The sequence below is a fragment of the Camelus ferus genome, chromosome 17 (genome assembly GCF_009834535.1).
Source record: "Camelus ferus isolate YT-003-E chromosome 17, BCGSAC_Cfer_1.0, whole genome shotgun sequence".
NCBI classification, from domain to species: domain Eukaryota; kingdom Metazoa; phylum Chordata; class Mammalia; order Artiodactyla; family Camelidae; genus Camelus; species Camelus ferus.
In genome coordinates, this window is record NC_045712.1 from 27,945,225 (window position 1) to 27,960,698 (window position 15,474).

The following is a 15,474-nucleotide window of genomic DNA, read 5'->3' on the forward strand; positions in this document are numbered from 1 at the left end:
ATGTTTGGGGTAACGTTCCTGTGAACATTCCTCTTTGTGTTTTTGGTGCACACATTTCTGTCAGGCATCCACCTAGGCAGTGCTGTGTTGGAGCTGGCTCATCTGGGGTCATGAAGGCCAGCTGTTAGATTGTCAGGAGTTTGCAAAATTCTTCCCTACTCTGACCTTCCTTCCCTCGGATTCTTGTTGTTCTTGATGTTATTTATGTCTATTATACCTGTCTGGCAGGAACACCATATAATGTGATATTACTCATCTCTTCCCAACTCCATATTCAGTGATACCCATCCACATTGGTAACATGAAAGCAGTCACCATGGAAACTGGCAAATGTTACAAATCAGGGCTTAACAGATTATTCTTTTATTGACTGTCTAGCATTAAACTCAAGAAAGTGATAGAGAAAATGTTAATAATGCAGATGAAACTTATAAATCTGTCATCTCTATAACATTGTAAATAGCACAAGAGATTGAGAAAATATTTCTCCAGTATTGGAAAATGGTGATGTATTGAATTCAGGGAAGAAGTTGCTCACATCATTGACAAATGAGTGAAGTTCTGACATGTGTCTAGTCATTCCTTTCATCTTGCTCTTTAACATAAACAAATGTATCAAACAGTAGTCATGCTGGAACCACACTCCCAGAGCCAGTTATTAAGCACTGAGCAGCTCAGCCCTGGTCATAGGGCACATTCTGCTTTAGCTGATACTGCCAAATACTCCTCCAAAGTGGTTGTACCCATTTACATATCTGTTGGTGAGGTTTTAAACAAAATTCTGCTGTGCTTTGTAATCCTATTTCAGGACTAGCATTTTCCTAGAATCTAAGGCCATGGCTGAGCAAACTAGCTGACACAGGCTGGTTGATAATTATCTGCAAAAGAGTCCCTAAGAAAACTCTACTTCTGTAGGGCCATTTGCTGAAGCATGATCTGGGCGGGGCCCTGGGCAGCAGGAAGGAAGAGGTCACGTAGGTGCAGCGACTTGGCTTCTTGGAGGGGGCTGCACTCTGATAGCCGTGAGAACTTGAGTGGGGAAAGGAGGCACCAGGCATCAGGGCAGGGACAGCCCGTGAGCCCTGTGGGGCAAGGAGTAAGGCTGGAGCATCTTCCTGTAAGCAGTGGCAAAGGGCAGAGAGCTGGAGGCACCTCCACTGGCAGCGGAGTTCCTACTGTCCATGGCTCCTGACCTTTATGCCTCAGCCCCAGGCCTGGAAGGAGGCCTGAACTAGGCTGTCCTTGGGGCAGAAGCCTAGTACAAGGAAGCCCTGCTGTCCTTCTCACGGGTCTAATTCTCACATCTTATTTATCATTGCTCAGATCTAATCTCAATAAATGATGCACTGAAATCTGTGGGCAACACAGTGGCTTATAAAATTATGAATAAACATTGTTCCCAAATGCACACAAACCTTTCTGAGGCTCGTTAATGTACCCATTGTTCTCCCTGCTGCCCAAGTAGACGTTTCCTTCTTTTGCTCACCGAGAGGCCATTATGTGGTCAACAATCAATCACAAAGATGTTTCAGTTGTGAAACTCGTGAAGGCAGGCTCTTCACCAGGTGTGGATCATACAGAGAATAGCTTCAGCCCCCTCCTGAGTCCCTGTGCAAAGAAGGAACCGACATGCACAGAACAGCGCAGATGAGCCGAAGGCTTGAGTGGGAGCTAGTCTTCCCTCCACTGCCGCAGGCACAGGTTGGGGTAGGGGCAGAAAGGTCAGAGTAGGGCTGGAAGGGGGCCATTAGGAAAGTTGTTACAGGCTCCCCAAATGTTAGAACGATCCATAGACACAACACAGAGTGTTTCATGAACCCCTGGAGTTGGACACAGTGTTTTATGTAACTAGGCATCAGCATTATCCTGGGGAGAAAGTGAATCCATGGTCCCCAGAATAATTTTAAATAAAGTTCCAGGCCTCTGCCTTTGAATCCTATAGTACCAGTGCTCTCTGGGTGGTGGTAAGTCAGGGAGCTTCCTCTCTCACAATCCATCTGGACGTCCAGGGACCTGTTGATCTGATGGTGTCCAGAATGGAAATTCTGGTCTACGTCTTCCCAATCTGTTTCATCCAGTCTTCCCCTTCTCAGTTAATGCGAGTCCATCCTTTACCTTCTCAGGCCAGTCATCTTCCACTCTTGACCTTCAGTCCCATATCCTCTGGTAATGTAAGCAAACACCATGGTGTCCACGTTTCAAACACATTTGAAATTGACACAATGTAAACGGACTATACTTCAATAGAAAATAAAAACCAAATAAACTATAAAACATGTCTTGAATTCAACCCATCTTGCCATCTCCCCACTGCTGACCCCCAGACTAAGCTGTCTCCTCTTTCCCTGATCATTGCTGAGCCTCCACAATTGCCTCTCTGCTCCTGCCTTGTCCTGCTCTCTGTCAATTTTTAGCCTTCTCCTACCTACCCCCATAGTAAAAGTGGTAGTTCCTCCAGTTACCCACAAGGCCCCACAATTCCTGGTTCCTATACTCTCTCCCTCAGTCACTTGGTTCCGGCCAAGCCCATCTTGTGGAGGTTGCTGGTACACGGCAGGTTGGGGGAGTGTGGGGGCTTCCCCTGCCTCTTCCAGAGCTGTCACTGGTGGGAGGCAGACTCCCTCTCCCACTTAGAGGTCACTGGGCACAGGCATGGTCTTCCATGCCTTTTCCTGAGCATTCTCATCTCTCCTGTGGTGGTAACTGCCTGCTCACTTATCTGTTGTCCTTGGGGGCAGGGACCAGGTGTGGTTCACAGTGGTGACCCAAGCACTTGACAATCAAGTGCCTGGACCAGAGTAAATGCTCAGTGAAGATGTTTTCAATGGAAGGGAACCCCTCTCCTCCTCCAGTGCAAGGAGTCAGGAAGCCAGATTTTATCCAGCCCTACCAGGGCAGGTCTGGGCAGGTCATGCACCCTCTCTGGGCTCAGAAACCCCAGTTATAAAATAGCATCAAAGAAAACATTCAGCTCTGAGGGTGTCTGATTTTTTTTGGTCAAGTTACTTCATAGGAGCAACCTCAAGCCAGAATATTTCCAAATATCCTGGAAATCGCTCACTTCTCTGAGTCTTTCCTCCATTTCCAAATAGCCATTAGGTTCTGCTTCGACTACGAGGTTCCCAGGCTTTGTTACCAGTTCCTCATTCTACGAGTCATCTTGTGTCTTTAAATCCTCATCTTGACCCTCTGGCATCCATGTTGCATTCTGCTGATGCTTCCTCATCAAGGTGCACCTTCCTCGGTGACCAGGTGGGCCTGGACTCACCTCTCAGACCCTGGCACTCTCCATGGCCCCTGCCATTGCCTGCTGATGGGCAAAGCACGTCACCTGTCTTTAGTCACCAACATAGTGACCTTCAGCTTCAGGGGAAATGACCAAGTGGCCACATAGGCTCTGGGAAAGCTTCCCTTGTAGCCCAGAGAACTTAAGGGGTTGGAGAGAGAAGATGTTGTGGAGCAGAGGTAGGACCTGAGAGTTGGGAGGCAGCCATCTGGGAGACAGATTAGAAAGTGCCAAGATGAGACACTGAGGCTGCCAGGTGGGGCCTTAGAATTAATAAGTGAATTTAATGAGGTTGCCAGATATGAGGATAATATACCAAAACAGATTATATTTGTAATACTAGCAATTATTAGGAAATGAAATAAAAATCAGAAAATGAAAAAAATGGATGCTCTCACAAACAATGTTGAATGAAAGAAATCAGATACAAAAGAATAGGTACTATATGATTCAATTTACATAAAGTTCAAACAGAGGTGAAACTATAGTGTTAAAAATTAGGATAGTAGTTAACCTTGGGGACAGAGAGAGGGTGTTGGTTTGAGTGGAGGGATAAGGGGAACATTGGCAATGTTTCCTTCTTAGACCTGAATGGTAGTTACTTCAGTGTTCTTTTGGGGATAATTTATTGAACTGTACATATACGTTTTTACACTTTTCTGTATGAGAGTCATTTTTAAAAAGTCAAAAAAAGATGACTTGGCCAGCTTGAGTAGTGATCCATAATTTAGGACAGTTGGCTGTAGTCAGATCAAAAGAGCCATGTGGTTCAAAGGTGGCCCCTTGTAGGACAGCAGCGGAGGGGAGAGGAAAGACGTGCGGAAGGAGAGAGCCAGAAGAAGAAAGTAATCTCATCTCATAGGGGGCTTCCCCAGAAAATAATGGATTCTCATTCTCTCTCTCTCTTTCTCTGTCTCCAATAACTGAATACTCATGCCTGTGTTTCTCAAATATGTTGGCTCAGACACTTGCTTTAAAACTACCTGGGTTCTTATTCAAAGTCATGGCTTTCTTGTCTTCTGGGAGGAACTCCAGCTCCCCATTTCTGTCTCTTTTACCCATTGGTTATTTAGAAGTGTGAAATGAAACTTAATTTCTAAGTGTTTGGAGATGTTCCTATCTCTTTGTTACTGATTTCTAGTTTGATTTAATTGTGATCAAACACATTTTTGCATGATTTAAATTCTTCTAAATTTGTTGAGGTTTGTTTTATGTCCTAGGGCATGGTCTATCTTAGTAAATGTTCTGTGGGAACCTGAGGAGATGGTGAATCCTGCTGCTTTGGGCAGTGTCCTATACATGGTGATCAGATCTTGGTTGATGATGTTGTTGTCTTCTTCTTCACACTTGCTGATTTGCTGTCTCCTTTCATTGCTGTTTTATCAGTTGTTGAGAGAGGGGTTTGAAACCTCCAGCCATAGCTGTGGATTTATCTATTTCTCCTTTCAGTTCTGTCAGCTCTGCTCTTTGGTGTATGCACATTTAGGATTGTTATGAATCTCTTGATGTATTGACTCTTATTATTATGTAATGTTTCTCACTGTCCCTAAATTGCTCTGAATTTGACTTTATCTGATATTAATACAGCCACCTCTACTTTCTCTTTATTAATGTTTACATAGTATATATTTTTCTATCCTTTTACTTTCAATCTAGCTATATAATTATATATTTTAGTGAGTCTCCTGTAGACAGGCAAAGGCTGTTTTTTGTTTTTTTTTCAAACCACTCTGCTAATCCCAGTCTTTTAATTGGAATAGTTAGACTATATTTGACATAATTATTGATATGTTAGGGTTAAGTCTGTAGTTTTATTTTTTGTTTGTTTGTTTTCTCTAGTTTTATATTTTCACTATTTCCTTACCTCCTGCCTTGTGGGTTACTTAAACATTTTGTAGAATTCCATTTTGATTTATCTATAATATTTCCATAGAGTGGAAAGGAACGTGTGGGCACAAGGGGCAGGATGAAGGAAGACTGGGTGCATTTGGGCCCCAGATGGCACATAATGAGTGAAGGAGAAGGGGTATCAGAAAGACACAAAAGTATTGACCTGAAGAGACTGAGAACCTGGGCCCAGCCCTGTCAGACTGGAGTGAAGAGAGACCAGAAGGAAGGGTAGGACTCCAGAGAGGGAGGAGGACCTGGAGAAGGGGCGGGAAGGACAAGCAGAGAGAAGCTCTTTGATTGCCGAGTTTCCTTTACAAATGGGGCAACATTGGGCAACACCACTATTGGTTCAGAGTCCAGCCCCCTCCCTCTCAGCTTCCTCCTAGTCTCCCACAAACACCACAGCTCCAGGGGTTCAGCTGTCTTTTCAAGACAGCCAATCAGGTGGCTGAACTTTAAGAGTCTTTTCCCAAATGGATTTTCCTGGAAACTAACACTCACTGGAGGAGGATTTTGCTCAGAAGCAACATCTGCTCAGTGGATCAAGAAAAGGAGGCATCTTGCCCCCCTCGCCCCGGCCCCTCCTCTCACGCTCAATGTGAACACACAGGAGGTTAAGGATGAGTGGACAGGATGCCCTGGAGGGATTCCTGGGCCAGTGCCTGCTGAGCGACCGTGGGCGAGTGTCATTTCTGTGATAAGACACACTTGTGGGATAAATGCTGCAGCTCAGGGGCTCCTAAAGGGTCCTGAAGGGACCCGAGTTTGTGCTAGTTTTACTTCTAGTGTCAGCCAAACACTAGTAGAGGGAGGATGGAGGAGGGCAGAATCTAGAGCTGGGAGGCAGAGGGAAGGGAAGGAAAGGGAAAGGAGGGAGTGTGTCCCTGCAGAAGAGCCCGACCTGGCAGGTGCTACAGAGGGGTGCCGAGTGCCCCTCTGGAGATTCCAACAAGCCTCTGACTGCAAACTAATCCACTAAATTGAGAGCATGGCTGGCCTTAAAAGGGGAGCACATGAGAGTTTGGGGGATCTGGAACCCTGCCTCCATGGTTCTCCCAGCTCATCACTGGCATTTCCCTGGTGCTCTCCTGCCACCCTCTCCTTGTCTTTGGAAGTGGATGTGGGCTGTGCAGCAGGAAAGAGGCTTTTCAGTGGGAATGGGTCCTAGCTTCCCTATAGGAGAGTGATGGGTGCTAGGGGTGATGGAGGAATCTCTTCTCCAGCCCTTCCCATCAACTCCCTCGCTGCTGCCCTCATACCGACCTCCTCAGGACACCAGGCAGGCAGATGCTGCACAGGGCGGGGTCGGGGCACCTCTCAACTCTCCTGTGCTTTTATACGGGGCTCCTCTTCCTTGGTTCCATTAGGTGAGGCCTTGTGCTCTGATGCTCCTGCTCTTCCCCAAGGTCAGGGGTAGCACCAGAATGTCCCACCTGCTGGGAGGTCTCTGCAGGGCACAGAGTAGGGAGAAGGAAAAATGGGTGCAGCCACCTTGCACCTCCCCCCTCCAGCCCTGTGCTGGGGCTTCTTCCTACCTTCCAGAGGATGAGAAAGGTGCCATCAATTAGAATTTTAACCAAAGGATCTAGGAAGGGGCTGTTCTTGGCTTCTCATCCCAGCTTTCTCCACACTCACCCACTTAACTAGCCCTCAGTCAGGCTCTCCCTGGGCCAGAGATGCGTCAGCCATAGACCGTCCCCACCGGAGCTCAGTGTAAGGGATGATGGGTCAGTAATCACAATGACTGTGGTAGAGGGAAGCTGGGCCAGGCTCAGAGCAGGCTCCCAGTGGAGGCGCGGCCAGGACAAGGACACAGGTGTTAGACGCCTGTGTTTAAGAAGGAGGAAGGGAGAGACAAACCTAGTGATGAAGAAAGAAACCAAGGAGAGAGAGACAAAAAGTGAGACAGAAAGGGGAGGAAGCAGAGATTAGAGACAGAGAGCTGGAGAAGGGGCCAGAGAGCAGGACAGTTTAAGACTGAACACTAGAAAATGTGGGTGGCTGCGGACAGCCACGGGCTCGATTATAAGGAGGGGTATGTGGGGAAAATCACTGCCTTTGTCTCCACCCCAGATGGGCTGTTCCCTTTGCTGTCAAAGCTCCCTGGGACACCTCTGTCAGCAGACCTGTTTGCTGCTTTTGTGGCTCTGGGCAGCCCCTCCTGCTGGACCAGGTGGCCACTTTCTGCTCCCTTGTATCCCTGTGCCCAGCTGAGCCCCACAGGGCGGGGGCTCATGAGAATCTGTAAATACGGACAGTAGGTCACCTGTACTGAGCCTGTGTAAGCATCTCAAACATCAGGTTTGAACTGCACCCACTTCATGAGATGGGTATTATTTGCATCCCTTTTTTACACATGGGGAAACTGAGGCTTAGATTGAGAGACTGGATCAGGTCCAGGTGGCCGTTTAGGGTGGAGCAGGTTCAAACCTAGGTTTCCAAGCCCACCTTCTGTGGTTTGAACCCTGCCAGGCTGTCCAGCAAAGAAATGAATGCAGGGATGAGGAAGGGAAGTCTGCCTGGAGCAGCGGTCAGGAGGCTGGGCACTCGCGGCCCAGAGGAGCTGGGGAGGCGGAGCACTGCCTCATCCAGGGAAATGGAGGAAAATGATGGTTCCTCACTCTTCTGAGTACCCGTCTCAAGCTCCTTCTCAGTGAAGGCCCATCTGACCTTCCCCCCTGGGGTACAGGCAGCAGATGTGGAGGCTTCTGGCTGGCTGAGGTGCAGAGGCTGAAAGCCACGGAGCAGGCCCCCTCCCTGACAGAATGCAGCCCCATGAGAGGGGCAGCAAAAGAGGCCCCAGGCTCAGATGCTTCCTGCCTGGGAGTTTTCCTGGGCAAGGGGCCTCATTCCTTCTGGGAAGAAATTTGCATGTATGGCCCTGGGGCAGCCCCTGCCACCCTCCAAGTTGCCTTTGGCTGGCACCTTCCTGGAAGACTCTCCCTGGGCTTGGCCCACTGCACACTTCCATCTCAATGGATGCGATGATTAGATGCTCATGGAACCAGACATCAGCCAGGGACATGGGGTGCTACCCTGGCCAGAAGAATTGAAATATGTCAACTGGGGAAACCCAGAGTTTTCCACTGTCCCTTCAACTGCTGGGGAGAGTATGGCTCAGCAGGTCTGCAGGGTACCAGCCCCAGGAGGGTCTGGCCCTGTGAGGAGAGGGTCCAGACAGGCAGAGGGTCCTGACTATGAGAAGGGGTAGGTGAGGAGGAGGAAGAGGAAGAGGAAAAAGTTGTCCAAGGAGACAGAAGCTCTTTGTCTCTGTGGGTTCTTTGTAAATTGGGCAACATTTGGCAACACAACCTATTAGTTAATAAAGGCACTGTTTTCCTGACCACTGCCCTTCAGCTGAGCTCCCTCCTGAAGGCACCCCCCCTTCCCCCGCCAGACACATCCAAAGACTCTCTGGGACCCTTGGCTGTATGCAAGGGGCTGACTCTGGGCCCAATGTGAAGGCCTTGCTCCAGAAATCACTGTCACCACACTGGCTGGAAGCGGGGGATGCTCCATCCATCTCCTCCTCAGTCTGGCTTACTCTCTGCTCTCTCTTCAGGGTGGTCAGCACAGAAACAATCAAACCAATAAGGGATCATGGGATAGGAGTCGGGGTCAGTGACACATTTCAGAGCTGCTTGGCCTCAGTCCCCTCATCTGAAGGGAGGTCTAAGAGGTTCTTCACGATGCTTCCGTGAAGCCACGGCTGATGTGTGCAGGGTCCAGACCCTGCTTGGTCCACAGGAGGGTTTAGTTCTTCCGCTGACTAAGATCAAGAGTGGAGGCTATCCCTACGACCCAGTCTCTGCAACAGGAGCTCTCAGAGAGTTCTGGGCTGGCTGGAAGTGAGAGCGCCAGGCTATGGGCCTAAGGCAGACTCAGGGTTAGAAGTTTGGTCTCTGTATCGCACTCACTGCATGACCACAGGCAGCCCAGTTTCCCTCTTTTTAAAGCGGGAAGAGTGACTTTCTTAGCTCACAGAGCTGTTGTTGGAGTCGCAGGAGACAATGTGACTGACAGCTCTGTTTGGCATTAAAAGTGCCATGGAAGCGCTAAGGATTATCTTGTCTCTCCTAGGACGGTAGCCCCCCAACACCCATATACACCCCCACACTAACACGGGCACTGCCTGCCTCCAAATAATGACAAACACAGGCAGGGCTGTGCTGTCAGCTGGCTCTCTTAGAGGGAAAAAAATGTCCTGCTTTACAGAATTTGCTAATTTCCAGGATGTAAATTTTCCCACTGTGACTGATTCCAAGCTACCAATGGTTTCACAACCCACCACAACATCCCTAAATATTTAAGAGGTGGCTCTCCACCAAGCCAGTAACCTCACACCACTGGCAGAGGCAGGAAAAAAGGCCCAGGTCTCCTGTCGGCCAGGCTAGAGCCTCCATGCCAGTAGGTGTCTTGAGAACTCCTTTCCTCCTTTATTCCATCTGGAGTCGGTTCTGCCCAGATCCCACATTTCCTTCCAATACTCCTCTTGGGATTTGAAGCTGGAGGAGCCCATAGAGGGAAGGATGTGTGGTTCACTGCCCATCTGTAGGGAGGGCTTAGCTTGGGCCAGCAATGTGTCACTGTGTGAATTTCAAGGGTGGAGAGAGAGTGGGGTCCTGGGAGGAGAGCCTCCCTCACCTGCCTGTTAAACACCAGCTCCTGCCATTACACAAGGGTTGGTACCACAGCCACCTTCTTTGTACTCCCTGTATTCACGCCATGCCACTGTCTTAGCACTTGGAAACCTGCATCCTACCCTCCTGCAGGCTTTTCAGGATCTGGCCCAGGCCCTGGCACATCAGAGGTGGGGCATAGATTGATGTTGAATTAATGAATAAATTGATGACTCCAGGCACACAGGCTCTGGGGCAGCCAGCATAGCCAGCCCCGGCCCTCACTATCTTTCAGATCTGACAAATGGCAAGCAGGATCTTTTGCCCAACTCCCGTCCCTCCTCCTCACTCTATATATCACTCATCCATTCAACCAACATTAATCATTAAGTTCCCAGCACACGTCCAGGGCTGGCCGGAGGATTTGAGGATGACTCTGAGACTCTTCGTTTGGTGGGTTTGGTGGAAAGTGGTAGAAAATACCAGAGGAGGTGCAGGGCTGGAGGGAGCAGATGAGTTCCATTTTAGATGCATTGACTGCAGGTGCCCGCAGGACCTTCAGGAAACACCTGTCCAGGGGCAGATAGACACTTGGGGTGGAGCTCAGGACAGAGAAGATGACTTGTTAATCCTTCTTCAACAAGAATTCAAGGCCAGAAAGCCCAGAGTGACCTTTTTTGGTCCCTCATGGTCACTGAATCCATGCTCCCAAGCCTTTACCTGGCTGTTTCCTGAACACTCTCTTTGTAGAAACCCTACCTTTCCTTCAGGTACCCAGGTCAAATGCTCTTCCTCAAACTTTTCTGGGAACCTCGTAATGGGAAACAATCAGTCAGTCCTCCTCTGGCCCCCACCCTCACTCTGTTTATGCTGCCTGCCTCTTCCCAGGGGGCCTGGACCTGCCCCCCACCCCCACCCCACTGTGCCTTGAGCCCCTGAGGGCAAGGATGGACCCCTCTTCTCTGTGTTCCTCAAGGCACCCATCAGTTCTGGCAAGAATCAATGAGTGAATAAATGAATGCTGATAATAGAACAGTTGAACTTCATTTGTCTTCTGGGCAGACCCACCTCTTCCATCAGCTTCTGCAGATGGCCTTGGAGGGTTGCTCTGCAGGTAGTCAGCTGAGCACATCGCTGGCCTGGGGCTGGACCATTACCTGCAGACACAGCATGAAAACAATCAGCCCTGTTGCCTACCCGAGTCCTGCCTCCAGGGCAGCCCTTAAGCTCAGCTTCTGGGTTATGGCCCCAGGTTCTCTGTGTTCCTGCCAAAGCCGGCATAAGTGGGTCTAGAGGCCTCTGACCTCCCAACCCATCCTTCTTCTAATTTGCACTCGGAGAGATGGGTTGTGACATTTCTTAATTCTTTTATAACTATGGAAAGGCAAAGCTGAGTTGCTAATTTAGGTACAAAGGTGCTTCAGTGCTCCTGAGAATTAGTCAATTTTGTATTACTTCATTATTTTTGAAATAGCTTATTGCAATTATTGATGAAAGCAACTTTTAAGGTTGCGACACTGTGTTTCCAAACAATGAGACACCCTGGATCTGTCACCCCAAAACCTGCTGATGATTCTGGCACTGAAACTTGGACCTTAATCTTGTGCCCAGAAAGCAGGACCCCTGATCAGACCCCATTCTCGTGCCTTGGCAGGATCCACACCCAGGACAATGGGCCCCACAGGCTCCTTGAGGTACTCAAAGACTGGGGTTGGCTCTGCTTCTCTGTGGCCAAGTGCCCGCTGCATGCCCACCCTCAACAGTGCTGCCTCCCCAGGAATTGCCCATCTGCTCCAGGAAATGCTTTTTGTACCAAATGGTCTAAGCAAAAAATCAAGACCAGCTTTTCAGGACAAGCAGATTTCAGAATAACATATTGTCCAGACTAACTCGTAGAGGGAATGTTCAGGTAACCGGCAATTTCCCTCACTGTTAGTACCTGACTTCTTCACTTAGTATCTCCTGGAGCTAAGCTCACATCAGTACATACAGGGTGGCCTGTTCTTACTGAGGTCTCCAGTGTGTCCCACTGCAGGCATGGCACAATGCTCTGTGTGACACCCCCCACCCCTCCTCAAAGAGATGGACGTTTAGCTTGCTTCCAATCAGTGAATGACTGTACTGGAGACCCTGGTCTGTGAGCTGGTGTGCATCAGGTGAGTGTATTTAAAATCTGTAGAAGCAGAATTCTAGCTTTAGAATTTAAAGTCAGCTTGCTGAAAGTGGGTCAGCTTATATATCGAGGACAAAATATAACATTTATCAGATGAAGTCCCCGTCTCCCACCTCACACTGCCACAAAACAAAACAAAAACAAACAAATGTAGGATATCCTTTTCACTGCAAATGAGGGGACCAGGAGACAGCCACTGGGCACTGAGGCCTCTGGCTCTGTTTTCTGGGAGCTGTACCCTCAGCCTGGGTCAGACTCTGGGCAGCCTCTGTTATCTCTGCCAGCTGAGCCAGGCTGCTGCGGACCTCAGGTCAGGCATCGGGTCCTCTTTTGAAATCTGGGCTGGCTACTGCGCAGAGATGGAGGTACATACGTCTGCCCTAACTGGCTCCCAGGCACTTTAGATACCATCTATACAGTCAGATGATCCACAACAATTCACCTTAGGACCCCTGCTCTGTGCCCCACCCTCTAGGAGACAGTGAGACCAGAGGGAGGACAAAACTCAGGGGCTGCCACTCCCCAGGGGCTGCAGACTAGTGGGGAAGAAAGAACATCCCAACAACCAGGCAGCACAGGGGCAGACTTGAGAGGTGGGTGTGGGCTGGGTATCCTCTCTGGGAGTGCCAAGCCCTGCCCAGGCACCATTCCGTCCTCCCTCCCCACTTTGTCCCCTCCCCCCGGGATTCTTCGCCTCAAGGAACTAGGAGACCTGGGGACAGGGGAGGAGAGAGGCAGGGGGTGTTTATTGGGCCACAGGGCGGGGCTAACCCCGTGAGGTCAGCAAGCGCTGGATAAAGGGGTGCAGACCAGGGCTCAGGTGGCAGAGGCTTCGTTCCCTGGAGTCGCCTCAGGACCCCAGACATGAAGCTCTTCTTCCCCGCCCTGCTGTCCCTCGGGGCCCTTGGTGAGTGCAGGTACCTGGGGGCGCGCCTAGTCGTGTGGGTGCCCGGACTCTGCGCCCCTCCGGGTAGGCGCCCGGGTCCCCGCGCCCTGCAAGGTTGGCATCAGCCCCAGCAGCCCGGGAGGCGCCCGGAATGCGCCGGGCCCCGCCCACCTGCCTGGGGAGGAGCCTGAGCAGGGCTCTGTGAAGCAGGTGGGGCCGATACCTAGAGCCGGCAGATCTTCCTTAAGGACCTTCCAGGACCCTGACCCATTTTGTCCCACCAGGACCTTTGGTACCCATAGTATTGTTATATGCGTTTATGTGGGAGGAAAATGAGATTCAGAGAGGGTGAGTGACTTGCCCAAGACACACAGGAGACAGATTAGATCCCAGCTCCTGCAAGGACTGTGTAACTTGGGCAAGACAGAGACTTTCTGAGCCATAGTTTCGTTTAAAAATGGTCCAATTCTCTTCCACATAGCCGTGAGGAGGGGGCAGGGTAGGCAAAAGTGTATACAAGCCTCCTATGGTAGAGGGGCCGGGGTGGTGGCACAGACCCTGCTGATGCCACCCCTCTGTCAGAGGGTGTGACAGAAGTGATTGGTTTCTGGTTTTAACTGTGCCCAGACTAGAAGGGACTAAATAGAGGGGACTAGACAATTGTTAGTCCTGTACCCAAGTATCGGAAATAATTTCTGGTGCGCTTGGAGGACACTCACCTATGATGGACGTTCGTGATGTAAACATGAGGGCAGGGCAACCTGCAGTGGAGACAGAGGGTTCCAGGCAGCAGCAGTCAGGGCTGTGAGAGCAGCATCTAGGCAGTGTGTGAGCAGGCAGTGTGAGAGCCAGGTCAGAGCGAAAGCCCAGGTGTCTGCAATCCTCCTCCCCTGCCCCACCCCAATGCCTGCAGCCCTCTTCCTGTCCAACGGCAACTGCTCTGGACTGGGAGTTTCCTGGATGAAAAGAGGTGGTTAGCGATGCCCCCAAACCTGGCCCCTCCTCCAAATTCCTTCCCATGGGTGTTGGTCGTCCCTCTCTTGGCTAAGGCAGGATTGGGTCTAGCCAGGACCAATTCCTCAGGACCAACTCCCTGATGTGTGGCTTGCTGGGCCCACAGCACAGGGAGGCCCAAGAAGTAGGAAGCCTTGCTTTTCTGGAGGTGGTGACGGGCCGTGGTCTGGATTCCGGCTCAGAGTTGCACCACTGGGTTCTATTTCATTTGAATCTTTGGCTGTCTTGGCCCCCACAGAGCCTGCAGTTTAAATCCTGCGGTCCTGCAGTCCCTGGGATGGTGGCCAACATCCCAAAGTGTCACTGAAACCCTTGTCCTACCCAGAGGAAGGAGTGGCATCTGCCTTAGGGGATTCCCCATGGGTCTACTGGCTGGCAAAGGCTGGGTGGGGTCAGAAGAGTAACTCCATCCCAGCCCCTGCCTTTGGGTCACTGCACATTTGCACAGAAGGAATTGGAGGATGTACACTTTTAGGAAGAGTCGATGCAGGCTCAGGTGCACAGCATCTGAGTGGCTGACATGTTTCAGGGGCTGGGTTTGGGATACAGGAAGAGCCAGACCCAGACCTGCTTCAGGGAGCACTTGGTCTTGAGAGGGACACATAGCTTCAGAACTGGATGGTGGGAACTGTGGGAAGGGATGAGCGATCTGCTTCTGGTGTTTGGGGAGCTGGGGTCTGAGGACCTCGAAAAACCCCCGAGTGGTGCTTTAGTCTTCTGGTTCCTCCCCTCCCAGGGGAGCACACGAGCTCGGCCCCAGTTCCCCATTCCTGCCACTGCTGGTGTCCTCCCCCTACCTTGAGACACGGTCTTTGTTTTTAGCTCTCCCTACACCCCCAGGTACCACCCATCCCAAGCTAATTTCTGACACCAACTCTGTATTTCTTCCCCCTTCTCTATTCCGGATGCTTTTCTGCCTGGTTTCCAGGTTTCAGTCCTCCCTGTCCCTGCCCCTTCACGAGTCACTGCTCCACTACTTCTTGGACAATCATTGCAGGCTTTCCATGATCTGACCCCAAACCGTTTACTAGACCCCTCTCCACAGCAGCCTGTTTCTAACCCAGTGAGCCTCAATAGGCAGGCTAGCCCAGTGGTGAAAGCAGGGAGTCTGCTGTCTGACTGCCTAGGTTCAGATCCTAGAGCCAAATTTATTAGCTGTGGAATGTCAGGAAGCCACATAACTAGTTAAAGCCACATTTTCCTCACCTGGAAAACATGGATACTGCAAAACTCACAATAAAGAGGGGCTGGGAGGTTTGAGGGAGGTCAAGTGAAGGGCTGAGATCTGGCACAGAACGTGCTTGCAAGCTTCACTGTGCACACAGCCCGTTGTTCCCGCCTCCTGGAATGTCCTCCCCCTCCCCCCACCCATTACTGGCTGAGGTCATGGGGACATTACTCCTGGTTTGATATTTGTTCTCTTCTAGAGCATTCATCATATTTAGCTTCCTCTTTTTTGGTTTTTGCCTCTCCAGATGAGAGGTGAGAGCTGTCTGCTTATACGTTCCTCTGCATGTCACATAGTGCTATGTATACATACAGAGGGCATCCAGGAAACACTATTGGGCTGAATCTGAGAGGGTTAATTCTCACTCTGGGACAGTTC

General features: G+C 50.3%; 1 protein-coding gene and 1 long non-coding RNA gene across 5 annotated transcripts in view; one reads left to right on the forward strand and one right to left on the reverse strand.

The window, feature by feature from the left end:
* Positions 1 to 15,474, forward strand: part of LTF (lactotransferrin) — a 48,193-nt gene that overhangs the window by 8,754 nt on the left and 23,965 nt on the right. For 2 of the 4 annotated variants that reach the window (XM_032458683.1, XM_032458684.1), the window contains exon 1: positions 12,724 to 12,875. The exons of the other annotated variants lie outside the window; for them this stretch is intronic. In XM_032458683.1, coding sequence (XP_032314574.1) covers positions 12,833 to 12,875 — 43 coding nt within the window. In that variant the 5' untranslated portion in view covers positions 12,724 to 12,832. Of the gene's footprint in view, positions 1 to 12,723; positions 12,876 to 15,474 lie in introns of those variants that run through there. 4 annotated transcript variants of the gene reach the window in all.
* LOC116657174 lies at positions 1,197 to 13,960 on the reverse strand. Its single transcript, XR_004312191.1, has 3 exons — positions 13,574 to 13,960; positions 10,864 to 10,952; positions 1,197 to 2,163 (listed from the first exon to the last, which is right to left on the reverse strand). It is a non-coding gene; the product is annotated as an uncharacterized LOC116657174 (long non-coding RNA).